Raw genomic sequence first — 26,838 nt, 5'->3', positions numbered from 1 at the left:
TCTAAGCGGCTCCCGAGAGCACCTGCCCGTGGGAGCGGACGTGGCTGGCCCCCGGTGAGGAATTTTGACACCAAGGAGCGCTTCCAGTCCGGGGGGGAAGAGAGGAAAGTCTTCCTGAAGGTTCCCGGGAACAGAAGACCCTCCCTGGCCACCTGGACCCGCCTCCAAAGCAGCGGGGACACTCGATCCCAGATGGCTGTTTCCTCCACCCGCAGCCGGGGGTTGGGTTGAATGAGACCTCGGGACCGCTGGTCGCGCCCACGGCGTGCAGGGCCGCGCGGGTGCGGAGGGCGATTTCTCTCCCGTCACACGAGACACGCACATCGCGCTCACGCCTGGTGCCCGCACCACCGCCACGGCACATGCACACTCGAGTGTGAGCGTCCGAGCGGGTTCCCCTAGCGCCCGGAGCGTCGGCCCGACCGGGTGGATTTCACTGCGCGATCTTCGGGGCCTGGCGGGAGGGCCCCGGGGAGACAGGGCAGGGTGCCCGGCAGAGCCTGGCTCGTCCCCGCCCGTCCTCCCCGTGAAGCCCAGGGCACCGGTCAGGTGCCCCGCGCCCAGCGCGTTCACAGCGCCTCCGGCGGCGCCGAAGGAGGCGAGGTCCGCCCGCCGACCCCGCCTATTGGTTCCGGAGAACAAAAGGGCCGCCCCGCGGGCGTCTCCGATAGGGCCGAGGCGGTCATCTGAGCGGCCCATCCAATCAGGCGGCGGGGCGGTCCGGGGTGCCAGGCTCGCCAGCCAATCAGGGGCGCGCGCCCGTCCCCCTGCCGGGTCTGGCGGGGCCGGGCGCCCAGCGCCCACGCCGCCCCGGGTGGCAGTTCCCGTTAACCTTAGCCTCAAAGTCAAAGGTATTTATTCCCGTCCCGCCCTCCGAGCCCGGAGTCAGGGCGGGAGGGGCGTGCGGAGGTTCAGGCCGCGCGTCGGCGCCGGCGCCCGGGCTCTCCTCCCGCGCTGCCGCCACCCACCCCGGGCTGGAGGCGGCCTCGGGGTCCCCTGAGCCCCCCGCTCCGGCCTCGAACTCTGCCCGCTCCCACGCAGCCGTGGGGACGGGCTCGGGGCCTGCGCGGGAGGGGCTGCCGGCCGGGCCGAGAGCCGGAGGGGCGGGTGACAGCGGGAGGAGCCGGGTGGCGAGCGCGGGCTGTCCCGACGGTCGGCGCCGGGACTGTCCCGGAGAGGCCGGGCTCGGGGGGCGGCAGCCCCGCGCTCGCCGCACTGACACTCGGTGCCTGATAAGCCATCGGAGGGTGGGGGCTGGGGCCGGGGTGAGGACAGTGAGGGGAGCACTGCAGAAACTGAGGTGTGTGAGGGTCTCCCTGAAACCTCCATTCCAGGAAAGCGGCCCAGCGGCCCCAATCTCAGGGGGCGGGTGGGGAGTGGGTGGGCGCTGGGGCTGTCCCCGGTGCAGGTGGAGGACATGAGACGGTGCCCCGATGGCCCTTTGGACAGGATGGAGCCTGGAGCTGGGTCTTGGTCAGCCAGAGCCTGGGTGGGGTGTGGTCGGGGAGGGGGGGCGGGGGCGGGGATGAGATGGCAGAGGGCAGGAAAACGTCTAGGCTTAGGCTGTTGTGTTTTTGTTGTTTTTTTTTTTTTGGGGGGGGTGTCCCTGTGTTTATCTGTAAAATGAAAAGACTAGAGCAGTGGTTCTCAACCTTCCTAATGCCGCGACCCTTTAATACAGTTCCTCATGTTGTGGTGACCCCCAACCATAAAATTACTTTCATTGCTACTTCATAACTGTAATGTTGCTACTGTTATGAATCGTCATGTAAATATCTGATATGCAGATGTATTTTCATTGTTACAAACTGAACATCATTAAAGCATAGTGATTCATCACAAAAACTATGTAATTATATATGTGTTTTCCGATGGTCTTAGGTGACCCCTGTAAAAGGATCGTTCGACCCCCCAAGGGGTCGCGACCCACAGGTTGAGAACCGCTGGACTAGAGGGTCTTTCAGCGCTAAGGTTCTGTGACTCTGTAATCTGTTTTGGAATTAGTTTCTTTTATTTAAATGTTCCTTTATTAAAATTGTTATCAATGGTTTGTCAGCATGTGGGACCTTGTGCTGGGTGCTGAGGAGAGAGAAATAGTCTCTGTGTTAAGATGTTTAGTCTTGTGGAGACAGACAAAATGTTACTGTACCATGTGGATGGGGCTGAGCTGGGCGGATGCACAGGTCAAACAGAGAAGGGCCCCTAACTGAGCCTGACAAACCCCAAAACCTTCCTGGTCTCCGTGATCCCTGATCCGGGCTGGGCAGGGAAGGGTTGGGCAACAGTATTCCAGGACTGGTCACCGGCATGCTACGACATGGCCGGGTCAGGGGCTGCAGAGAGGGCCAGCGGGCAGGCGGAGCCTCAGGCAGTGAGCAGAGGCCAATTTTAAATGGTCTCACCAAGAAATTTTTAGCTGAACCCGAAGGTGTTGAGGACCCATTGAAGTGTTTTGAGCAAAGTAGAAACATGTCCCAGTTGTAACATTGCTTTGAGTGCTGGGTGGTAGGTGGGCTGGAGGGGCAAGATAAGCTACAAAACAGGCATGGGGTCCAGGAGAGAGCGGTGAGGCCTGAGCTAAGGCCGTGGCGGGAGGAGGTCATCTCTGGGGAAGCAAGGGAGGTCTGGGGTCAAGTGCAGAACATGGCGGAGGTGGTCAGGCCCATGCACCTGCCCCTGGACAGAGGTCAGCTGAGGAATCCAAGGTTTCCTAGTGCTGAGTGGCCTGGAGGGGAGAGCGAGGTCAGGGTGTGCAGGAGGAGACCTGCCGTCTAATCCTGTTCGAGTCAGAGCGTGTCAACTCTGGGCCTCGCTCTCCTCCTCTTACAAGAGGGAAACACTTCCTACTTTTCCCAAGCACCTTCAAATGCAGCACACACTAGAAAAGGATTTCCAGATGAAAATGACGCTTGTTCAGTGTGGTGAGCAGTTGGTTTTGTCCCTGGTCTTCAGATCAGGTAATGGGAGGTCCCAGGCCCTGGCAGGCTCCTAAGTCCTGGACTTCGGGTGGAGGAACACGGGTGCTGCTCTCTCTTTTAAAAGGACACTGGGGTGGGGATGCCGTGGGTGTGGGGCAGGTGTGGGGGCATGGAGGTGGGGGGTGGGACAGTCACAGCAAAGTCCTGCAAGGAGGTGCCAACAGAATGGGCCTGGGGTCAAATCAGGGACCTCCAGGAAGTGGAGAGGCCTGGGGAACTGGCTGCCCAGGCTGTCCGTGGACTTGGTTCCCAAGGAAGGCTGGCGGGTCCAAACTGAGGTCACTAAAATGGGTCTTACAAGGCGGGGAGTGTGTGGCGGGAGATGTGGCTACTGCAGTGACCTAAAAAGAAGTCATCTCGGACCTTGTGAACATTTTTCAGTCTTTTCAACTGTCCCTTCCATTTGATATAACAATTCTGTACATTAGGGACAAGCATCATTTGCATTTGCAGATGGGGAAACTGTGGCCCAGAGAAGAAAAGCAGTTGGCCTTGGTTCACATGGCTAATCAGAAGCAAACCCCAGTCCGGCTGGTGTGGCTGTTGGTTGAGTGTCGTCCCATGCACCAGGAGGTCTCCAGTTCGTTTCCTGGTCAGGGCACATGCCCAGGTCGCAAGCTTGATCCCCAGTAGGGGATGTGCGGAGGCAGCCGATCGAAGTTTCTTTCTCACCAATGTCTCTATCTCCCCCTCCCTTCCTCTCTCTGAAATCAATAAAAACATATATATATATTTTTAAAGAAGCAAACCCCATCCCAAGCTCTCAGCCCCCCCACCCCTCCACTGAGGAATCAGCTAGCAGAGAGTGGGCCAGCCAGACTAGGCAGAGGGTAGGAGGCTGGTTAGAGTGGGCGAGGCACGGAGGGCCAGGTGGGGTTAAGCCAGCTGAGGGCTGGGAGAGATGTGATTAAGAGAAAGCAGGGAAGCATGGACCAAGGGGCACGGGGAGGCCAGCCTGATGTGGTGGGGTACCTGGGGAAGGTTCCCCCCGCCTGTTCCTTGCCTGCAGTTTCCTGTGGGGGCAGGATTGTTGGTATAAGTGAGCATGGCAGACAGTGAGGACATGGGTGCAGCCCTGGGTCACGGCTCATGGCTGAGCAGGGCCTAGGCCAGTGGTTCTCAACCTTGGCTGCACATTAGAATCACCTGGGAATCCGGAGAATGGGGCCCAGAAATCAGGATTTTAAAAAGATTCCCAGGTGATTCTAATGTGCAGCCGAGGTTGAGAACCACTGGCCTAGGAGCTGGGCCACCCCTCAAAGCCTCAGCTCCTGGTGCAGGGCACGTGGCCAGTCCCTGCTCTACTCGGGACAAAGGACACACGAGGCGCGATCCACTTCTCCCCAGCAGGGGCCTGCGTCTGTGAAGAGAGATGTGCGTGGCTGGTGGGAAAGTCCCAGGGGCCTGAGCGTGGGCGGATGGGGGAGACCTGGACATGCCCCTGCACTGTGGCCCTTCTCCTCCCCCAGCTGCTGTCCGCCCCTTCCCGCCCCCAAGTTTCTGCTGAGACCAAAGCTCCTTTGTTACCTTCCCCTGCCCCAGACCTCACCACCTGCCACAGGCCACAATCCCCGCTTTGTGTGTCTGGCAGTTGTCATGGCAGCTGCCCCAGCTGAGGGGACTCACGTCCCAGCTGCAGCCCGACCCCACGTAGGGAGGGTTGGGCCTGGAGCCAGGGGCTGGGAAGGGGATGGTGCTCAGGGCCCTGCCCTGAGACCTACTCTCCACACAACTTGTTGGGCTGCCCGGGAAAGGTCACTGGAGTGTGGGGCCAGGGCCAAGCGGCCTTCATAGACTCAGTGGGCACTGGTGGGGGTGGCGGACTGGCCCCATGGCCTCCTGTTTTCTGGCTGGGGCGTTTTGCTAGGCAGCCTGCTGGATGGGTTCCTGGGCATCTCTCAGGTCTGCTGATGCGTCAGGTGGCGTGAGACTGTTGGGTGGCAGAATAAGAGAGAAGGATGGAAAAGGCACAGCTTGGGGTGGGGCAGGGTGTACCTGGTGACCTGGCCGACCTGGAAGGAAGTGGCCATGGGGAGGAACTTTCCTGGGTTTGGCTAGCTCAGGGTTTGTCTGCAGGATACCTGCTTGCCTGTTTTCCAGATGTCCCACCTGAGCACACAGGTGGAGGTGGGCCCCCAAGACACGGCCTGCCTACCCCTATTCCTGCCCTCCGTGCTCCTCCTACCCCTGCCTTCTCATTCTTATTTCTTCCCCTGGGGCCCATGAGGGTCCACTTTCTTTCGTGTCCACTTCTGTCTTACTCTGACCACAAGCCCAGGGGTTCCCAGGGATGAGGTAATTAATTCACTGTGAATTGTTCACTAAGAATTGAAGTCTTTCTTTTACCCAAGGCGATTTTTAAAAAATACATATTTTTATTGATTTCAGAAAGGAAGGGAGAGGGAGAGAAACATCAATGATGAGAGAATCATTGATCGGCTGACTCCTGCACGCCCCCTACTGGGGACCGATCCGCAACCTGGGCATGCGCCCTTGACTGGAATCGAACCCGAGACCCTTCAGTCCCCAGGCTGACGCTCTATCCACTGAGGCGATTTTTAGATCTTGATACCTCTTGGAAGACAGAATCAGTCAGGTAGGACTGATATGATTAGGCTAAGGGGCCTCTTGTGTCCTGTTAGGGTTTTGTGAATAAGGCCAAGCCCCATCCTCTGTCCTCATACTGAAGTTGGCCCTGCCCCCTGTCGACTTCCGGTGGCCTCCCTATTCGCCAGTGCCCTGAGCCTCTTTAGGTGGGCATCGGTGAGGCTTCCCCCGGCCGTGGGACACGGGGTGTATCAGGGCCCCCGCGGTGGGCCTTTCCTCGCCTCTGCTCCGGGCTCCCCTTTCTCTGCCCCACAGGCAGATTTTGGTGTCTATAAACCACAGAAGGAGTGCAGAGCACACCCTACTGGGGAAATAGAATTAAAAACAAAATCGCCCGCCAACTCAGAAAATCTCCTCGCAAAAGTAGGAGAGAAACAGCAGGTTTGTTTTGTTATGCTTAATCCTTACCCAAGGCTATTTTTTCCATTGATTTCTAGAGAGAGTGGAAGGGAGGAGGGGGAGAAAGAGACAAAGAAACATCGATTGGTTGCAGGGGCTGGGGAACCTGCAGCCAAAGTACATGCTCTTGACCGGGAAATCGAACCCTGGACTCTTTCTTCTATGGGCGGGATGACGCTCTAACCCAGTGGTTCTCAACCTTCCTAATGCCGCAACCCTTAAATACAGTTCCTTATGTGGTGGTGAACCCCAACCATAAAATTATTTTCGTTGCTACTTCATAACTGTAATTTTGCTACTGTTATGAATCATCATGTAAATATCTGATATGCAGGATGTATTTTCATTGTTACAAATTGAACATAATTAAAGCATAGTGATTAATCACAAAAACAATATGTAGTCATATATTCAATATGTGTTTTCCGATGGTCTTAGGCGACCCCTGTGAAAGGGTCATTTGACCCCCAAAGGGGTCGCGACCCACAGGTTGAGAACCGCTTTTCTAACCACTGAGCAAACGGCTAGGGTCTTTGTTTTTATTATTGAATGATCACCACACCAGAATGAGATGCACATCACAGGAAGTCCACCAGGAGATTGCAAAGACAGAAAGAAATCTCACCTGTTACACAGCCCAGCAGGTGCAGTCTGTTACACACATGTTCTCCAGGTACAGTCACTAGTCCTCCGGTGAGAGGACTTGACCTTTGTCACACAGAGTTCATCCCAGATTCACCTGGGAATGGGGGTGCTTGTTAATTGCCTTTGTCCAGAGGAAAAACACACTTCTCATTCCTTTATGACAGGAGGTAGTTTTGCAGCTGGGAGCCAGGTGTCCACCCAGGTTAGGGTCCCAGCCTCCCATGGGGACAGGGAGACAGGGCCCTGTCTCCCTTGATATTTACATTTCAAAGAGATGGTTTCCAGGTCCCTGAGAGAGACAGTCGTGGGTTGTAAAGCTGGCAAGAGGCTTATTTTGCCTTGGAAATGATTTATGTACATCTCAAAGAGACAGAGGAGAACCTGTGTTTAGAAGTTTTCGAAAGAAATGTTCTGAAGGAAAGGGGAGGGGTTTCTCCCTTTTTGCACGAGGGGAAAATGTTTTCTCTGTATTTTAGATTCATATTTACCCTTATCTCCCCCACCCCCCACCCACTTCTCTTGGCAGGGTCCAGATTCCCAGCCTGGGAAGGGGACCTGGGAGAGAAGAGGGAGACCCTTAGGATGGGGGGCCTCGGGGCCTCTCGAGGGCCCCAGGTAGGGAGCAAGATCAGACAGGGTTTCTTGTGAGGGTGGCTGGACTGAGGTGCCCTGGAGGAAGTCCAGCTGATGGCCAGGAAAGCCCCATGGTCGCAGCTGCTGGAGCTGGTCTGAGAGCCGCAGGTCCTCAGTGGGGCTCTTTGGGAGTGTGGGGTCTACGGGGCAGCAGGCGTGTGAAGCCAGAATCCTGTCTGTAGCAGAGGCAGTGCACGGTACCTGGTGGAGAGAATGAACCACAGGCTGCCCACAGTCCACCTCTGAGCGCCACAGCGCTGCCAGGTGTTCTCTGGTCCCGGGCCTTCCTCCGTGGGCACCAAGAGTTCCTGTCCTCCAGATGAAGGGGAGTAGAGTAAGTGCCATGTCAGGTGGCACAGTGTCATGGAGGAATGCGAGGTGGAGTTAGGCTTGTGACTTTACCCAGAGTGCCAGGGAAGGCCGCGCTGAGGAGGTGATCCCTAAAAGCGGTGAGGGGGGCCATGCCAAGATCTGAGACAGAGCACCCCATGCAGAGGGGCAGCCAGCGCAAAGCCCGAGGCTTCTGAGCAGCATGACCTGTCCCCCATCATGTTCCAGGCACGAGGAACCATCAGGAAATGTTCTAACAACTGGAGCATTCACCAACCAGGTGAGCCACGGATTGGCGGACACGGAGCCCAGCTGGACTGTGCGTTCTGCACGGAGTGCTCCTTGGGAGGGTTTGTGCTGGGACATGGACGGGGACTTAGAGAGAGGAGGGCCGTGGTTTCACAGGCACAATTCTGCCTTCCCAGGTGTCTGCAAGACCTCTCAGGCCACTAACTCATTTGAGTTTCTCCCCTGCAGCGTCCTTCATACCCCGCCCTGCAGAAGTTGAGAGCCTAGACCTGAGGCTTTAGTCTGGGAGCTAGAAGGCCTGGGATCTTGCCTTGCTCCACCATTCAGCACCTGTGTGACTCGGGGCATGTCAGTGGCCCTCTGACCTCAGGTTCCTCTTCATAAAATGGGAATTATGCCTGTTTTACCTGCCTAGCAGGTATGTGTGCAATTTAAAAAATCCTGCACATTTCAGCCGAGGTCATGGGCAGAAAAGCTCTTGGAAAAGAAGGAATGCATTCTGTGAGGTGGCACGAGGACTGGGAAAGCCTTTGTCCCTGTCCCACAGGCCAACTCTGTTTCCTTTCTCCCATCTCATGCACAGACCGAGTCGGGGCACCGTGCTGATGCCGTGGGTCCCCCGGGATGGAGAGCAGCCTGGCTGGTGCCAGCACAGGTAAGACAGAGATGGAAAGGTGCGAGCCAACCATGGCTTCCTTCCCTGGCACGTCTTCTGTCTTCGTCTTTGTCTTCGTGTCCCTCCAAAGCTGCCCTCACTTAGAAGGTGTCGAATTGCAGGACATTGAAGGTCTTCAAACAATGGGACAAAGACAGATTACAGGAGCTAAGAAAATGACAAAGGGCGGTTCAAAACCTGCCAGGCAAGGGAACACACACATGCAGAGACACTGGCATGCACACACACGTACTATTTTCTTTGTTAATTCCTCCCTCCTACTTCCTCTGGATTTATTTTCTTGTCTTTTATATTTTGGAACCTGTTGTTTACTGTAGCTTCTCTCTTGTTCGCAACTGTTTCATTTTACCTACTTTTAATTGAATGTAAACTTTTTATTGAAGTGGAACACATAGAAAAGTGCATAGTTCAGGAGCTTTATAAATTCTTATGATGTGAACACTCCCATGTGACCAGCACCCAGATCAAGAAAGAGACCATTGCCAGAATGAGAAGTCCCTCCTGCCCCCTTCCAAACAGTGCCCGTTATCCTGGCTTCTAACTCATCCATCAGTCCTGCCAGCTTTTGAACTTCATATAATGGAAACATACAGTCTGTATTCAGTGTGTGTAGCAGACCTTTTCCATCAGGCTGATGTCCATGAGCCAGAGGAACCAAGCGCCCCTGTAGCCCTGAGCAGCCCTGTGTGTGGGACTCGGGAGTAGAGCGGCCTAGGGTTAGTACAGAGACAGGCTCACCTGTTCTGGTGCTGAGACCTCTCCGGCTGACTTTCTTGTTTTTGATTTTGTTGAAGAAAACTGATGTTGCAAACGGCCAAGGTCCCAGCAGGTGAGGTGCTCACACACCATGGCTGCCACCCTGGAGAGGGCCCGGCAGTGACATGAGCCACTGAGGGACTGGGCACAGACTCGCTTAGCAAACTCCCAGCACATGATCCTTTGGAAAAGAAGATGTTTGAACTTGGCCGTGTTCTGCTTGCTCTCCAGGGAAGATCTCACTGGATGGGTGTCTTTAACTGTTTCTGTGTCTCCTGGGCCTCAGGCAGAGCAGGAGGGCAGCCGGTGTGTCCTGGCACAGCAGCTTCACTTAGCTTCCCTCCTTTCTTTGTTGTTGTTAATCCTCAGCTGAGGATATTTTTTTTCCAGTGAGTTTTAGAGAGAGTGGAAGGGAGGGGAGAGGGGAAGAGAGAGGAGAGAGAGAAAGAGAGAGTGAGACATCAATATGAGAGAGACACATTGATTAGTTCCTGGGGTAGGGATTGGACCTGCAACCCAGGTACCTCCCCTTAATCAAAATCGAACCTGCGACCCCATGGTGCACAGGCTGGCGCTCTAACCACTGAGCTCCGGGCCAGGACCAGCTTTCCTGTTTTGCATCTTTCTCTTTGTCCTTTTCCAACCCCCAACCTGTCCCTGCCCTTGCCCTACTGCCCTTCCTTCTCCTACTGTCTCCTTTCTCCTTTCCCCATTTCATCTTCTCCCCTTTAAAATCTCTTCCTTGTGCATTCTTCTGCCCTGTCTTATTTCCTGCTATGCTCTGCCCTCCTGCTCTGTCCTCCAGGCAAGTCTCCCTCAGAGCTCAGAGCAGTGACTGACTCTCCCCGTCCTCTGTCCCTTTGTTTCTGGCAGGAGACCGGCTGGTGATGAAGATCAAGCAAGAGAAGCCAGAGCGGCTGCTGCAGACGCTGGCGCCGCCGGCCGCGCTTTCCAAGGACAAGGAAAACATTTTCCAGCAGCCCCTGGGCCTCCCACCATGCCAGGCTTTGGGGAAACCCCGATCCTTGGGGGGACAGGAGGAGACTGGGGGTCCCAGGTGGACCCCTCCCACTGAGCAGGATGCTGGGCTGGCAGGCCAGGTTCCGGGGGCAGCCCCCGCCCCCCTGAGCCCCGTTCTGTCTGCCCGCGAGGGTCATTTCGTGTGTCTGGACTGCGGGAAGAGGTTCAGCTGGTGGTCGTCCCTGAAGATCCACCAGCGCACCCACACCGGGGAGAAGCCTTACCTGTGCGGCAGCTGCGGCAAGAGCTTCAGCCAGAAGCCCAACCTGGCGCGCCACCAGCAGCAGCACACGGGCGAGCGGCCCTTCCGCTGCCCCGAGTGCGCCAGGCGCTTCAGCCAGAAGCAGCACCTGCTCAAACACCAGAAGACCCATGCGCGGCCCGCCACCTACTCGTGCCCCGAGTGCGAGCGCTGCTTCCGCCACCCGGTGGGCCTCCGCATCCACCAGCGCGCGCACGCCCGGGACCGCCAGGGCGCCCGCGCCGGGCTGTGGGAGCTGCTCCGGGAGTCCGCGGCCTGCGGGGGCCGTCGACTGCGTCCGGGGCCGCCGCGGGGGCGCCCCGAGTGGGCCTGGCTGGGGCTCTTCCAGGGCTGGTGGCGCCAAGTGGGGGCGCAGACCGCCGCCGCCGCCACGGGGCCCGGCGAGCAGCGCCAGTTCATCTGCAGCGAGTGCGGCAAGAGCTTCACGTGGTGGTCGTCGCTGAACATCCACCGGCGCATCCACACGGGCGAGCGGCCCTACCCGTGCCCCGAGTGCGGCCGCCGCTTCAGCCAGAAGCCCAACCTGACGCGGCACCTGCGCAACCACACGGGCGAGCGCCCGCACCCCTGCCCGCACTGCGGCCGCCGCTTCCGCCAGAAGCAGCACCTGCTCAAGCACCAGCGCACGCACCTGCCGGGCGCCCGGGCGGCGCGCTGCCCCCTCTGCGGCCAGAGCTGCCCCGGCCGCGCGGCGCTGCGGGCCCACCAGCGCGCACACGCCGGCGCCGCCGCTGCCCGGTCGCCGGGCCCCGAGCCGCAGGCCCACGTCCCCCAGGGCCGGTCGGCGCCACCGCACAGCCCCCCATCGGCCCGGCGACCCGCGGACGTGAGGTGGTGCGGAGCGCGGGAGGACCTGGTGGGGCCCGGGGAGCAGCGCCAGTTCATCTGCAGCGAGTGCGGCAAGAGCTTCGCGTGGTGGTCGGCGCTCACCGTCCACCGGCGCATCCACACGGGCGAGCGGCCCTACCCGTGCCCCGAGTGCGGCCGCCGCTTCAGCCAGAAGCCCAACCTGACGCGGCACCGGCGCAACCACACGGGCGAGCGGCCCTACCGGTGCGCCGCCTGCGGGCGCAGCTTCAGCCAGAAGCAGCACCTGCTCAAGCACCAGCGCGTGCACCTGGAGACCCTGTCGCCCACCCCCAGCGTCAAGGTCGAAGCGCTTTAGTGCACCTGGACCCGAGGGGACCCGCGGGGGGTGTTTGCGGGGGTGCCTGTGGGGAGTGGCCAGAATGGTGGCTTTTAGCACCCCAGGGGGTAAGACCCTATCACAAGGCTCTGAAGGCCTGAGAACAGAATTCCAGAAGCATCCCAAAGGGAGACCCCAAAAAGGTCCCCGTGGGCTGAGGGAGGAGGGGGGATCAGGCATTCCTCACCCTGGAGCTGGGATGTGTCCCTGACAGGTTGAGGGCCAACCCCGTAAGCTTCCTCAGGTGGGACCCCAGCCCTCAGGCACCTGTTGGGGGCCGAGGGAGAGGCTCCCTGGTGTGAAATGGCCCTGGTCCGGACTGGTCAGCGGTAGTGCCGCCTGCCACACGCAGGCGAGGGAGGGGCGCCCAGCACTTCGTGGCCATTCAACACATAGTTTTGGAAGGGGTGAGTGGTTCTGTGGCCCTCAACCGTGATTGTCCCACTGCGAGGGTGCTGTTATGGCCCGCCTGTCCCGAGGACGGGAATGGGGAGACGGTCAGGGGCTGGGGCACAAGGGGTGTGGTCTCAGCCGAGGTTCGCTGGCTTGGGAAGGTCCTGCAGCAGGGAAGAGCCAAACCTACTGCTCCCACTCCGTGGGCCTGGGGCATGCGGATGACTGACTTGGCTCCTTATCATGGCAGCGTTACAGAAGAGGAAAATGAAGGCTTGGCCATCTCACATGGTCTCATTGTCTTTCTTAAGCTTCCCTTCCTGATCTCCCATCTCTGATCTCCGGGTCTCTGTGTGCTCTGAGGGACCATTTGTCCCAGGACCAGGGTAAGGAGCTTTGGCCACGAGCAGAGCACCTGCCCACACCCAATTCTCTTTCCCTCTTCCAATACAATTCATCTCTTTCCACATGTTCCCCTCAACCTGCAGCCCCCAAGAGTCACTCCTCATGCTTTCCCAAAGCCGAACCCAGGGCTCCAGCCCAGCTGTCGCTTGGACTATACTTTCCCACAGGAGGGGAGGGAATTGTAGAGAGGGGTGGGTGTTGGGGTGCTAGGGTTGGATAGGTGGGAGGAAAAAGAGGGGACCTCGCTAATTCTGGAGGAGGATGAACTATGTGTACCTGTCTCCCAGGGCTTGTGGGGTTCTCTGAACTCACAGATGTGTTTCCTTTTCCAGGACCTGGCTGTGTTCACCCTGGCTTCTGGTTACCCCTCTTCCCAGGTTTTGTTTAATCCCTTTCATCTGGCAGGAGTTCTAATTGTAGCATCACAGAAAGACCTGTGGAGGTGAGGACTCAGCTTACCTGGGGAGCACAGTGCTGGTAATGGTTAGTGTTCAGCCAGGGCTCTGACTCGTGGTCCCAGTCTTTGATCATAAACCATGCTGTGTGAAATCTCACGACCATGCAGGGTATGCCCATCCTTCAATCAGCTCTCAGGACCAGGCAGAAGCCAAATCAGAAGGGTTTTCCTAGGCCCCCTCTCTGACCCACACCAGCCCTAAGTGCTCCCCTTTCTCCCTGTAATGCCTGCCTGGCTCCTCCCCCAGACAGTAGGTTTGGATCTCATCAAAACCCACTTTAGCCTGGCCAGTGTGGCTCAGTGATTGAGCATTGACCTATGAAGCAGTAGTTCACATGTGTTGGGCAGGACACAGGCCTGGGTTGCAGGCTCGATCCCCAGTAGGGGGTGTGCAGGAGGCAGTCAATCCTCGATTCTCATCATTGATGTTTCTCTCTCTCCCTTCCTCTCTGAAATCAATAAAAAACAAAACAACAACCCCAAACCTACCTTAACCATGGGGAAGGCTCACGAGTCCTTTGCTTCTTCCTCTATGCCACTTATCAAATCCGGATACCAACTCAAGTGAGCCCACCTGCTCCAGAAAGGCATCCTAGAATACCATGCCTAAAGAGCGACTGTCTGCAAGGACGGACCTGCAGAAACGCTGGAGCCCGTGGAAGCAGGTGCCTGAGGGGCAGGGCAGAGACAGGCAGGGGAATTTCTGTACCATAGCTTGTTATCTTCCACAAGTGGCTTGTGTTCAGTGATCAAATCAGACAGCTGTATTGGTAGGACTTGGGGTTAATGAGGCCTAATCACAGCTTTTTCCCTCCAAGCAAAATCATGAGGATGCCTCCTCACTGACCCCAGGTGACGGATTCTCTCACCAATGGGTGCTTTGGGTCACAATGGGGATAGGGCCAAGCCCATCAGAGGTGCATGACCTGTTGACCAGGACAGGGGATGGCACACATTGACCCATTAACCAAGCCTCCTGCGTGACAGGCACTGTGTCAGACTTCAGGGATGCTGTGATGCATAAGCCACTGTATCAGTCAGCTTGGGCTGCCATAATAAAATACCACTGGGGGCTTACCCAACGCAGTCTGGAGGCTGGGAAGTTCAAGGTCAAGGTGCTGGCAGATTTGGTCCCTGGTGAGAGCTTCCTGCCTTGCAGATGACGACCTTTTCTCTGGGTCCTCACATGGTGGTGGGTGGTGGGGGGAGGGAGGAAGGGCCCAAAGCAGTGCTCTGGTCTCTTCCTCGTCTTATAGAGACACTAATCTCATCACAAGCAGCCCACACTCAGGACCTCATCCATACCCGTCTCCCAAAGGCCCTGTCTCCAAATGCCATCACACTGGGGGGCAGGGCTTTAAATATGGATTTTTTTGGGGGGAGGGGGACGAGAGGAGAGACATGATTCAGTCAATAGCAATCACAGTCTCCCCTTGAGAAGCTCCCTGACCTTCACAGAATCTCACTGTAATGCACACACAATTTGGAACAATCCATATGGTCAGCTCTTGAACACGTTGTCCCAGCCCCAGCTCTCTTAGTGAGGCTTTCTTGTTCTTCTCCTTTAGTCTCACCACCAGGCAGTGACCTGGGCAGGGAATGATGCAGGAAAGGGGGATGGGGACTGTGGGGCTTGTCCAGCAGGTCATGTGGCAAATCGACAGCAGGTCCCCGGCCCCCAGTGACCCTAACCCTCTTCCACGGTCACAATCCCAGGCTTCTCCAAGGGAGGCCTGACATTGTCATCTTCAATTTCCACTGCCTTTCATTTTCAAATAATAACACTGGGTCAGAGAATATTTAGGAGGAGCCACACCATGAAATCAAAGACAAGAAGGTCAGGCCTATCCTAGTGGTTTATAATTCAAAATGCTCAGGAGCACGCTGAGATCAAAGGGTTGCTGAAGGGAACAGAAAACCACCCTGTTTAAAACATAAAAATCGTAAAGAACATATCCTGTCCATGGCCAGGCAAGTGCAAGTCTGTGGTGGGGACCCGTGGCCAAGCTTCCAGCAGGCCATGTGAGCGTGGTGGAGCTGGGGTCCAGAACCGCAGGCACAATCCTTGTATTCCACCCTTAGGAGCAGGCCGGGAGCTAGAAATTTGACTTAGGTCCTTGGAAAGTGGTTGTGCTCTGGCAAGTGCCGTGAGCTTCCAGTCAGCGGTAAGGTGGTCACCTCCTTGCCAGGGTTTGGTGCCCCACTGCTCAGCCCCAGGGAGCTTCCCCTTGGAGAGAGGGCTTGGAGGCCAAGGCAGATGCGGGCAGCTGCACTGACCTGGGAGAGAGCAGGCCCAGTGGGGACTTGGTAGTGAGTGCCTAGTGTACGTTAGGGATGCTACTGAGATTTATTCTTTTTTAAGCCACTGGGGTTGGGAAAGAAATATCCTAGACCTTTTGTTAAGAGGAATAGTATTGGGGCTGAGACCAGTATTTTTTCACATATCACTGCCCTGACAGGATCACAGCAGAGAAGAGAGGGAGATGCATGGTGTCCCGTAGTGTGTCCCCTGAGGTAAGACAGAAAGGTTTCTCTAGGTTACTCAGATCTAGAGGGAGAGGTGCTAGGCCAGCCAGTCCAGCAGAACTTTCTGGGATGATGAAAATGTTCTCTGTTTGCTGCCTGATGCCAGAGCCTTCAGTCAGTGGTGCTTGATCACTTAACATGTGGCTAGTGATGCCCTGGCTGGGTAGCTCAGGGATTGGAGCATTGTCCCGATACACCAAGGTTTTGGGTTCTATCTCTGGTCAGGGCACATGCAAGAATCAACCAGTGAATGCACAACCAAGTGAAACAACAAATTAACGTTTTTTTCTCTTTCTTTTTCAAATCAATAAAAAAGAAAAATTTAAAATGTGGCTGAGGAAGTGAATTTTAAATTTTATTTAAATCAATTTAAATCCAAATAGCCACATGTGGCTACTAGACAGTATAGCTCTAGGAATTATGCTCCTATTGAGAAGTAGAAATGTTCTCTCCCCCTTCCCCCTCCCCCCACCCAAATCTAGAAAGAGCTTTCTTTTGTCGTTGGGAATAGTGGATGGTGTCAGATAGTCCTGGGACTAGATTCTGGGTTTGCCATTTAAGCTGTGAGACTTGGGAAAGTAACCTACTTAAAGCATTCTGTATGGACCAGCACACAGCAGGCACTCCGTAGTGGTAGCTATGGGCGTTACTGTGGTGACATTACTGTCATTCTCGCTACCTGCACGGCGTTTACAGAAGTGGGAGTTGTGCTGTGGAAAGGTTTCTCCCAACAGAGCTCAGTCCCCATAAGGAATGAACCATCCCCGGGGTAAGTAGACCCGCTGCAAGTTCAAGGGTGTGGCTGAATGGATGTCATAGGTCACGTCTTGGGTTTTAGTCTAGAGGAAAGAGAACTTTGGAGCAGATGTGACCTCGCACCCAGAGCCCCACATTTGCAGCTGGATCTCTGCGGGTTTCCCAGCCCAAAGCTGTGACTGGGGCAGCTCTGCCTGCTGCTCCTCATTCCTTACACTGCATCAGCGCCCTAGCTGGCCGCCACAGCTCTCAGGTGTTGCTTGTACAAATTCATTCATTCATTCATTCATTCATTCATTCAACAGACATTGGATTGAGGACCTATTGTATGCTGGGCACTTGTGATCCAAAGATGCTGAAAACACAGCCTGTGCCCTTTGAAGTTCACAACCTGGTGGGCACACAAAAGTGTGCTGAATCCCAATCTGATGTTAGGGATCACCATCCAATCCAGGGAAATGGGAGGAGCTGGTCACGGGAGATGGTTGTCCAGCTGAGCAAGCCCTGGGGATGCAGGCAGAACAGGAGCTGGAGGATAGCAGGCTGGTATCTGTGAGAGCAGCGGTCTGGAGCTGTCCAGGGGAGCACACGGGTGATGGCTGTCCATCTGGTGTGCTCCTGGGGGCAGGGTGGGGGTACAGTGCAGGGCACCAATACCACAAGGGGACCACAGGCCATCTGTTCTCTGGGACCCTGTGTGCAGCCCAGGCCTTTGTTAGGGACTTGTCCAGCTGTCACACGAGCCTTGCAGGGTGGTGGTGATTGCTACGGTGGCCACCGGCCCTGCCTGTAGGAAGGAGTATGGCTGCCGTAGAGTGCTTCCACGCCGCCATTCTATTGTGTGCAGCAGAGCACGCGAGAACGGCGGAGGGGAGATGTGGGAGGAGGTGCATGTGTATGAAATCACAGAAACAAAGTGGAAATCAGGCAGTGGCCGAGCAGACACGGGAAGCCTCCTGGAGCCTCGGCCTTCGGCATTCCCACTGAGACAGGATGAGTTTCAGGTGGTCTTGTCAGCCTGCTCCCCTCTCCCCCCAGGCTATGCTCCTTGCCCATTTTGGCACAGCTTACCTGGAAAATGCTGCTAAAAAGATGGGCTACATCCTCAGGTATATTATTGATTTTGCTTTGGAAAACCTGGTCATTTATAACTGTCCTCATTTCCCCTGTAGCCTGCAAGAGACATGACAGCTAGTGGTAACAAAAGCTGGAGCCGGGAGGTGTGGCTGTCCTATGATTGGAGCTCCAGCACCCTGGCAGAGGGTGGGTGTGGGGTGTCACCAGTGGTTAGGGATCCTGTTGTCAATGCCATGGGAACTCTACCCTTAGCCCTGGGTGCCATCTTCCCTGCTGGATTCATTGCTTGGGGTTTCCCAGAATTCTCTCCCTGTTGCCTCTATTTGAAATACCAATCTCCTTGGGATGTCGAAGTCCCATCTGTCACAGTAGGTGCCTCTGAGCAGCATGGATGAGGCTTTGAGAGGCGAGAGAGCCCCGGGTGGACCTTCGGGGACAGACAGTCCACGTGGCAAGCTGTGATGCTGGGAGCAGGGATTGATTTTACTGCTGGGTGGACCCCACCTGGAACCCTTCAGTTCCCGGGGCTCTCAGAGGCACAGGGGGACCTCGTGAGCCGGGAGAGTGCCACCTGGCCAGCCACATCTCTGTCTGCTGTGAAGAGCCCTGCCTTCCGGAACCCCAACTGCCTGGCCTTGCGGAATCCCAACGGCTCCCGGACCTGGCAGCTACAGAGGGGCCACGGAGAAAAAGGTGAGTCGATGTCCCTCTAGAACAGCGGTTCTCAACCTTCCTAATGCCGCCACCCTTTAATACAGCTCCTCATGTTGTGGTGACCCCCAACCACAAAATTATTTTCGTTGCTACTGAAAGGCCGCCGCCCGCCTCTCCGGGCGGTGCGGGGGGAGGAGTCTGGCCGCTGGGATCCCTCCGCGCCCGCCTCCCGGAGCGGGTCCGAGTGTCCGGACCGGCTGCGTGGTGGCCAGCGGCGGGCCGAGGGGTGGGGCCTGGCGGCGACCGACCTCAGGGGAGGTCATGGGAGCGGAAGGCCTCACCGCCTTGCTCTTTCCTCCCTTCCCCCGTGGTGGGCTCCCCGCTTGCCCGCGCTGGGGCTGCGGGTCCATGCGGCCCTCGGGCCGGTCGGGGGGGACCGGGGCCTGCGTGGGCCGACCGCCGGGCCCCATGGGGGGGCATTGGCTCCCCGGCCCACAGCAGGAGCCCGGCGCGGGCTGCCCTCCGGACCGGGCCCAGTGCAGCAGCGGCGGCAGCGGAGTGGAGCGCGTGCCCTAGCTTGGGGAGGCCGCCATGCTGCAGTGCGCCGGCCCCATGGGCCGGGCCTGCTCCGAGCGGATGCTGCTCCTCCAGAGCTGGGCCACTCCACCGGCCGCACCCCGTTTGCTGGGCCTGTGCTGCCCAGACACGCTGGAGTCCCAGTCTGCCCGCAGGCCAGCTGCGGGTGCTGTGCGGGAGGGCCATCCTGCCTTGTGGCGAGTTCGAGCGGCAGCAGCAGGAGCCGGGCAGGGACTGCGCTCTCCATCTTGCCTTGGGTCCTCCATTTTGGGATGGTGCCATGTGCTTCCTCAAGGGAAGAAGCCGCTGCTAGCCACACCCAGGATTTCTCTGGACTAACCAATAATAATCAAGGGAAGTGCACGCCATCACTATGACCACATCCTGTACCGACTGGCGCCTGGCCAATCGGCGGGGCCCACAGTCCCCTCTCCTGCCCTCACTCCACCCCCCTTTAAAACCCCCTGTCCCATCAGGCCTCTCTCTCTCTCTCGGCCACTGGAGCTTACCGTTGCATCGGTGAGTGTGGCAGGGGAGCCAAACCTAGGTTTGAAAATAAATGACTCTTTGCTTTTGCATCGGACTGACTGGCTCCCTGGAGGTCTTGGGAACTTTGAAATCTGGGCACAACATTTACTCCATAACTGTCATTTTGCCACTGTTATGAATCGTCATGTAAATATCTGATATGCAGGATGTATTTTCATTGTTACAAATTGAACATAATTAAAGCATAGTGATTAATCACAAAACAATAGCCTATCTAATAATAGACAAACATGGTAATTGACCACACCTTCGCTACACTTTCCATAGGCTAATCAGTGTGATATGCAAATTAACCATCAACAAAGATGGCGGCTAATTTGCATACCACAGGCAGGGCACCATCCAGGCCTGCTATCTGCAACCCGGGGCAGCGGGCGTCCATGTGCCACCGGCCCCAGGGTGGCTGGGCGGTGCAGCAGGAATCGGCCTGCCCGCCCGGCCTCCATCCAGGCATCCCGTGTTCGACCCGACTCGGGGCGATGCCCCAGCCCCCGGATCGGCCCTGCCGTGTGCGCGACCCGGGGAGCAGGCCTAAGCCAGCAGGTGGTTATCTCCCAAGGGGTCCCAGACTGTGAGAGGGCACAAGTAGGGCTGAAGGACACCCCCCCACCTCCTCGCCAGTGCACAAATTTGTGCACCGGGCCTCTAGTGTAATTATATATGTGTTTTCCGATGGTCTTAGGCGACTCCTGTGAAAGGGTCATTCGACCCCCAAAGGGGTTGCGACCCACAGGTTGAGAACCGTTGCTCTAGAACCTTTAGCTTTAAAAAATCACGTTCCTTCCTGGCTCAGCTCCTTTATCTGTGACATGCAAATTCGGAGGCATTTGCTCCCTCTGGACGGCATTGTGACTTCTGGTCCCAGTCATCGCACCAGGTTTCTGTTTCTGGGTGGCAGGCCTGCCTTCCCACAGATCTACCACTCAGAGCCGTGGGCCTCAGCTGTGGGGAAGCCACGCTGCTTCAGCTTGATTTTATGTTCCCATCTATAAAATGGGATAATAACCTAGACAGCGCATGGTTATTAGCAGGCTCCCACCTGGTAATATATGGGAAAGGGCTCTGTAAAGAGACAAGTCCTGTATAAGTAATTATTATGAAATGGCAGTTGGAAACGGGAATTCAGCCCAACCCTGTCCACACCAGCTGCTTCCCCGCTTTTATGAGTTTTCTTTGGGTTCACTTCTGAGGAGGACGGGACCACAGGGGTGTAATTGCTTCTTCCAATGCTCCCCCCCCATCCTAGTGGCATAACCCGGACACACAGGAGCGCAGGCTTTGGCGAAGCTGTCAACTGCGCCTCCCACTGCTGTCTGCCCCCAGCTCGCCCCCCCCCCCCCCCCCCCCGCCGCCCCAGCCTCCGCCAAGGGCTGCATTCGCCCCCACCCCCTTCTCTCTCCTGCAGGGAAAAATGTGCTTCCCGGACCCTTTCCCTGGCTTCTGGGGCAGGTTTGTGGGCCTGGCGAGGGTAGCCTGGCCTCCGGATGAGGCGCTAACTGCTACATTGGGGTCTCGGGAACCCTGAAAGGGAAATGGCTGGGGCAGGAGGGCCTGGGGACTAGGGGTGCGCTGCCCGGAACTCGCGCCAGCCCAGCCCCTCTCCCCGCGGCGGGCGCAGGTCTCGCCGCCCTCCCGGGTCCGCGGCCGGGCTGCGGGCGAGTTAGACCTCCCGGCCTCACGGGGCTGCTGTGCGGCGGCAGCGACGGCTGCTGCGCGGCGGGGACGCAGGCCCGGGAGGCGGCGCCACGTGAGTCCCGGGCGGCCGGCGGCCGCGGGGAGATTACCGTATTTACCGGGGCCGGGCCGGACCCCGGGGGCGGGTCACTGCGGGTGCACTACCGTATTTGCTGGGAGCTGCGCAGGCCCTTTCTGGGACCGGGGAGCGCTGCGACTTAATTACGTATTTATCCAGGGTGATTCCGGGGAGCGCCGTGGGAGGGGGTGCGGGTGGGTTGCATTCATTCCCTAAGGGAGCGGGGCTTGCAGCGGGGTGGGATGGGTTGCGGGGGCGGGGTGGGGGGAGACCTACGTATTTTCATAGGGGTGGGGTTGCGACGCAGAGTTTACCATATTTCTCCAGGATCACTGTGGCCCCAGGAGTTGGCAGGGTTGTGCTGGGGGTCGGGTGGGTGGGGTCAGCTCTTCTGACTAATGCAGCTATTTGGTAAGAACCCCGGTGTGCGCAGCTGGCCATCTTTATGGAGGCGAGAGAGAAGGGGCGCGGGAGTCGCTGCGGGAGTTACCGTATTTGCGTTGGGCAGCGCGGACTAGAGGAAAGGCACTGCTGGAGACGGGAGGAACGGGGGCGCAGCCTGGGCTGTGAGTGTGGGATGGGGGCATGGCCTTGGACCCTCTCAGCCAGCGGGGTCTTGGTTGGGGGTATAACTGAGGAAAGTGGGCAGGCTGCCCAGGGACCAGGCCTGGCTGAGACTGGCCAAGGGGACTGTGATGATCTGCCTTTGCCATGTCAATGCAGCCGCCTGGGGGAACACTTGTGGGTGGGGTGGGTCTATTTCAAGTAGTACTGGTCCCCTTCTTCAGGGTGAGGGTGTGTTCCATCCTGGCCCGGGGGTTCGGGGAGACCGAAGGGGGATCTTTGAAGCCCCACTCTGCAGACTCACTGAGGTGGCAGTAAGCAGTGGGATCTGAAGTGTGGGGGAGGCCTGCATGGAGGTCCCCTGATGGGGGTGGGGGAAGGCAGGGGAGTGGCCAGGTCAGCTGCTCTGGAGCAGGCAGGCCTCAGAGCTTGCAGAAGCAGGAGCCAAGGGTTTTCTGAGGCCGGGGGTGATGGCAGCAGACAGGGCCCTTTGGGTATCATGGCTCTGTGGTGGCTGGGATGATGGGGTAGGTCTTGTGATGTGTGTGTTTTGAGGAGAGCAGCTAGCTAATACATTGAGAAGAGCTTTCGACAGGGAGTCAGGAAATGAAGGCCTAGTCCTGGCTCACCTTGCTGTGTGACCTTGGGCAAGTACGCTGACCTCTCTGGGCCGCAGTTTCTCCATCTGTAAATTGGGGTTCAGTGAGCCCTGCCCTTTCCTCAGGGCTGTACAATGGGAAACAATTGAAGAGGAGCACGGTGCCCTGGGGGAGAGGATCCTTAGAAGAACCAGCGGGAGTGCACGGAGCCGCACTTGGGGGTGCTTGTGGGGTACTGAGGGCTGCACAGCCTGGGCGGGCTTTGCTGTGGGGATGCCAAGAGGAATGAGGCGGAGCTGCCCTGGGAGCTCACATGCTGGGTCAGTGACTTGCAAACAAGCCTCTCACAGGCAAGCCTCATTTTTATAAACAAGGCCGCTGCTTTAGTGTTTGACCGAGGCTACTTTCAAGCTTCAGGGGTTTGGTTTTGTTTCTTCTTTTAAGCTTTGCAAGAAATATCCTTAACCCAGCCCCTACGCTTCCCTCCAGACTGAGGATGCCCCTTCCCGACCCTCTCCTTGAGAAGCGGGCTGGAGAGAGAAGACACATCCCGGTGCAGGACAGCTGGCAGTAAATATGAGGAGCCCCTGAACCTGACCTCTCAGGGTTTGCTCAGTGCCTTGTACGGCAGGCACAGCGCTTGGCGCTGGGAGTAAAGGCGGCAGCTCGGTCCTTACGGTGCTCACAGGCGGGAAGACAAGGTGGCATGCCTGACATGTATGCAGGGTGATGGGTGAGGGTCATAAGGTTGGGCCGTGGAGCTCCTGGAGGGCTTCCAGGAGGAGGTGGCACTCCAGAAGGGCCTAAGGAGGGGCGGGATGTGACGAAGGGGTAGAGGAGAACGAAGGGCACGCAGCGGAGGCACGCTGGCTTCCACAAGACTGCCAAGGGGCGGATGCTGCACGTGGCGCGAGGACAGAGGAGTGGTCTTCCTGAGGCTGGCTGGCCGACCCGCAGGTCCCCCCTGACTCCTCCCTCTGCTTCTGCCTCCCCAGGGGCTGGTGATTACAGCTGGAAGTGCCCATGACCGAGTTGGCGTCCCCGGGGGGCGGGTCCCCCACGGGGGACAGGGAAGAGGGTCTGGGGGACGAGCGAGGCCTGGTCATCCACCACCCCACGGAGGAGCAGGCGCACCGCTGTCCCCTGTGCGGCCAGACCTTCTCGCAGCAGCCCAGCCTGGTGCGGCACCAGAAGGCGCACGCCGGGGCCCGCGCGGCCGCCTTCGTGTGCCCCGAGTGCGGCAAGGCCTTCAGCGTCAAGCACAACCTGGAGGTGCACCAGCGCACCCACACCGGCGAGCGGCCCTTCCCCTGCCCCGAGTGCGGCCGCTGCTTCAGCCTCAAGCAGAACCTGCTCACGCACCGGCGCATCCACAGCGGCGAGAAGCCGCACCAGTGCGCGCAGTGCGGCCGCCGCTTCCGCGAGCCGCGCTTCCTGCTCAACCACCAGCGCACCCACGCGCGCCTGCCCGCCCCGCACCCGCGCCGCCCCGGCGTCTTCGGGGAGCGGCGGCCCTACTTCTGCGCCCGCTGCGGCAAGAGCTTCGCGCGCGAGGGCTCGCTCAAGGCCCACCAGCGCAGCCACGGCCACGGCCTGGAGGGCGCGGCGGCCCAGTTAGGCCGCGTGCTCTGAGGCGCGCAGGGCCGGCCGCGGTGTCCTGCCCCCGAGCTGCTCCCTGGGCCCTGGAGGTGGCCCTGGGCGGCGGATCCCCACCTGGATGGGATCCTGGGAGAGGAGGAGGGCTGGCTGGGGTCTTGGAGGAGTGGGCCGCCACCATGCTCTGCGGCCCCCTTTGGCTCCTCTCTCAGGACCCTCGGGCTGGCTGCGCATCCCGGCGCTGGTTTCCCTCCGCGGGCTGGCCAGGCCGACAGCACGCAGGTGAGACCCCAGGCCGGAGCTTGTGGGGACGGGGTGCAGGGCGGCAGGGGCGGCACACTGGGCTGCCCGAGGTCTCTGTGACCAGCTTCTTACCAGATCTTCATTCCCAGAATGCCAGAGTGGAAAGCAACCTGGAGAGGGCCACTGTCCACAGCCCCCAGGCACAGCCCCTGGCCCCAGCACTGTCCGGTGTCCTTGCCAAGTCATTTCACTTCATGCCTCAGTTTGCTCATCTGTAAGTTGGGGCTAAAAATGAGGGCTGTTGTGAGGGTTGTACTGGCCATTACCAGAGAAGAGCGGGTGACGTCGCCGGTCCGGACCATTTTTGAATGCCCCCGTGTGCGGGGCACCGTGCTGGGCTGGGCTGGGCTCTCCAGAGGAGGCACAGGCACAGGCCTCGTCCCCCGAGGTGCCACACCTGGTGCTCACACAGGGTGATGAGGGCCAGCATAGGGGACAGACGATAAGGTGCTGGTGGTGGTGCTGGTGGTGGGGGGTCGGGGGTGGGGTGGGGTGGTGGTGACTGGTGTCACCCACGGCCATTTGTTGGTTTGAATTGGGTCCTGGTGATGAATAGAGGTGCCCTAGGGAGAGCAGTGTTGAAGGAGGACTGGGGGGTGGGGGGCGATAGTGGGGGCTCCTATCTGCCCTGCAAAGGACTGTGGCCAGGGAGGAGGGGGGGCACCAAAAAGATCGGAGTGACCTCAGATGTGCAGTTCAAGAACTGGAGGCCCTGTGAGCACAGATCCAAGTGGGACGAGCGGGAGCCTGGAGGGTCTTGGGCTCCTCAGAGCCGAGGACAGGAGGCCCCCCCCGCCCCCCCCCCCCGCTAAGGGGCGTGGCCAAGGTCATGCAGTGAGAAAGGGCAGTTGGGACTTGCCCCAGGGCCTCTGAGTCCAAGTGGGTGCTCTGAGACCATTTGGCAGACGAGGAGACTGAGGCTCGTCCAAGCTTGCCCCAGATCCCTTAGTGGGACAGCAGTGCAAGCCTGGGCCCTATTTCGGGTTCTGGACCCCAAGACCCTTCATCTCTACTCCACCGCCCTTAGAGAGGCTCTTACCGATAGGAAAATGGAGCTTCGAGTATGTAGGAATGTGACCCGCGGCCATGTGGCAGGAGCCTGGGCAGGGGCATGAATGGGTGGTATGGACATGGCATCCACAAGGGCGGGTTGGCAGGAAAGAAGTGGGGTTTGGAGGGGACCTGCACTCACAGAGCCCTGGCTCCATGCCCAGTGCGGCGTTTGGTGCTGGAGACCTGGCTCTGCCCTCTGCCCTTCCCTAGAGCTTTGTGGCTCCTCTGGGCACCCTGGCCCTCTGCCTGCCACCCTCAGGTGGCTATGGCAGTGTGGTCTGGCACTTAAGAGATTAAACCGGACCTGGGGCGTCTGGGACCAGTTACCAAAATGTCCTGAAGCCAAGTCATCTTGTTTGTAAATGGATGAGTGATCCTTGAGCCCGTGGACGGTACAGGTGGCACAGCTGCCTGCCCCCTCCTACCCCCGGAGCGGGGCTGGGCAGGGCTGTGTCATGGCCTCAGCCCTGACCCTGCACTTTCTGTCCCTGTGAACAGATGCGGAGTGGGCAGGACCTCTGGACAGTATGCAAGGCACATCTGGGCACAGGAACCAGGATGGAGACCCTGGGAACTGCACCCTGGCAGAGGACACGTGCCCTAAGACCTACCTCGGGGCATGCCCTGCAGTGACAGCGGAGGGGACCGGTGGAGCCCAGAATTGGAGGCAGTTCCGTTCCCTGTGAGAGACTCCCTGCACCTGTTGGGAGCCGTGGCTGGGGAAGAGCTCGTCCTGGCTGCCTGGCCACCTGACCATGGACCTCCACGCTCGTGTGGCAGCGGGGGCCGTGCCTGTGGGGAGATCTGGCTTCTCTGCCCCCAGGGCCTGGCCCTCCAGAGGTGGGAAGTGGCTGGCCTCCGATGCCTCGGCACACTGGCAGCAGTCCTGGCTCCAGAGGCACGGCCTCCCGGTGTGAGCCACGCTGCAGGCTTCACCTGCCTTTCAGCGAAGGTTCTTACCAGACTTGGGGGCATGGAGGCCTTGGAAAAGCTGACAGAGCGATGAACCGTCTCCCCAGGAACCACACATTCCCACGTAGATGCACGAATCTACCAGCAACACCAGGAGCTCCTGGACTCCAGGCTGGAACCTCAACCCGGGACCCAACCCACCCCCTGCCCCTCCCTGGCCCCGAGGGTCCACCACACAGTAGCATTCCGCCCTCCCCTGTCGGTCCTCCTTCCCTTGTTCAGGAATAAAAATTTCTGAGGAGGGGACCCTGTTCGTCACTCCATTCTTCCAGCCCTAAGAAACAGCGCGTCAGGCTCTGGAACCTCAGTCCTCCCGCAGACGTCGCTGGCTCCCCGGCCTGACTTTGCCCTTCCCCGGGTCAGGGTTGCTGGCTCTGGCTACCGGGCTGCTGGTGCAGCCCTGGGCTCCTGGCCTGGGCTCTGAGCTCACCATAAAGGCGATGGGGAAAGCTGGATCTTCGTGGACGCCGGGTGAAGCAGAACCCTTTGTGCAGCAGCTACGCCCCGGCCTCAGCCTCCGCCTCCGCCAGGCATGGGGTGGGGAGGGCTGGGGAGGACACAGTCTCCATCCCGGGACCAGCCGGCTCCAGGCAAGGAGAGAGGCTGGCAGAGAAGCTTCTGTGTGTCCCCAGCGGCCACTAGAACAGGTGGAGGGGAGATGCCAGGCCAGACTTCTGGACCTTCACACCTGAGCAGGTGGCCTGGAGCGAGCTTACAGGCCCCCCTCCAATGAACTGCCCATCAGAAAAGGCGGGACCCACCAGGGCTGGTGGGTGTTTGATGGCAGCCAGACTTCATGAAGTTGGTTATATTTAGGGAAACCCTTGGGGGTAGAGAGAGGTCTTTAGTCACAGAATTTATCAT

General features: G+C 58.5%; 2 protein-coding genes across 15 annotated transcripts; both read left to right on the top strand.

The window, feature by feature from the left end:
• Positions 1-731: 731 nt before the first annotated feature.
• On the top strand, positions 732-15,816 carry ZNF775 (zinc finger protein 775). 9 transcript variants are annotated; one of them, XM_059655779.1, is made up of 4 exons: positions 749-851; positions 7,156-7,872; positions 8,425-8,484; positions 10,147-15,816. In XM_059655779.1, exons 3-4 carry the CDS (start codon positions 8,466-8,468, stop codon positions 11,718-11,720), a joined length of 1,593 nt encoding a protein of 530 aa, XP_059511762.1. In that variant the 5' UTR covers positions 749-851; positions 7,156-7,872; positions 8,425-8,465; the 3' UTR covers positions 11,721-15,816. The 9 variants fall into 9 exon arrangements, with proteins under 9 accessions (XP_059511755.1, XP_059511756.1, XP_059511762.1 ...); XM_059655775.1 differs by having other exon boundaries at positions 8,425-8,496; positions 10,147-15,814; XM_059655780.1 differs by having other exon boundaries at positions 770-851; positions 7,821-7,872.
• Positions 15,817-20,876: 5,060 nt separating this feature from the next.
• On the top strand, positions 20,877-26,616 carry LOC132211158 (zinc finger and SCAN domain-containing protein 2). Of its 6 annotated transcripts, none has more exons than XM_059655769.1 (4): positions 20,877-21,034; positions 23,046-23,928; positions 24,039-24,163; positions 25,501-26,616. In XM_059655769.1, the coding sequence occupies exon 2, from the start codon at positions 23,074-23,076 to the stop codon at positions 23,680-23,682; it is 609 nt and encodes a 202-aa protein (XP_059511752.1). In that variant the 5' UTR covers positions 20,877-21,034; positions 23,046-23,073; the 3' UTR covers positions 23,683-23,928; positions 24,039-24,163; positions 25,501-26,616. The 6 variants fall into 6 exon arrangements, with proteins under 6 accessions (XP_059511752.1, XP_059511751.1, XP_059511749.1 ...); XM_059655768.1 differs by having other exon boundaries at positions 20,877-21,047; XM_059655766.1 differs by having other exon boundaries at positions 20,877-21,047; positions 22,540-23,928.
• Positions 26,617-26,838: the final 222 nt, after the last annotated feature.

The sequence above is a fragment of the Myotis daubentonii genome, chromosome 10 (genome assembly GCF_963259705.1).
Source record: "Myotis daubentonii chromosome 10, mMyoDau2.1, whole genome shotgun sequence".
Classification (NCBI taxonomy): Eukaryota; Metazoa; Chordata; class Mammalia; order Chiroptera; family Vespertilionidae; genus Myotis; species Myotis daubentonii.
Note: the sequence above shows the minus strand (reverse complement) of the source record. Positions and strands in the feature narration are given on the sequence as shown.

What these genes read in the sequence shown, in the direction of transcription:
- ZNF775 (XM_059655772.1), top strand. Translation starts at nt 7,812, where the DNA reads ATGTTCCAGGCACGAGGAACCATCAGGAAATGTTCTAACAACTGGAGC. An exon ending in CTGGAGCATTCACCAACCAG is followed by an intron (nt 7,873 to 10,146) that starts GTGAGCCACGGA and finishes TGTTTCTGGCAG; the next exon opens with GAGACCGGCTGGTGATGAAG.
- LOC132211158 (XM_059655769.1), top strand. Translation starts at nt 23,074, where the DNA reads ATGACCGAGTTGGCGTCCCCGGGGGGCGGGTCCCCCACGGGGGACAGG.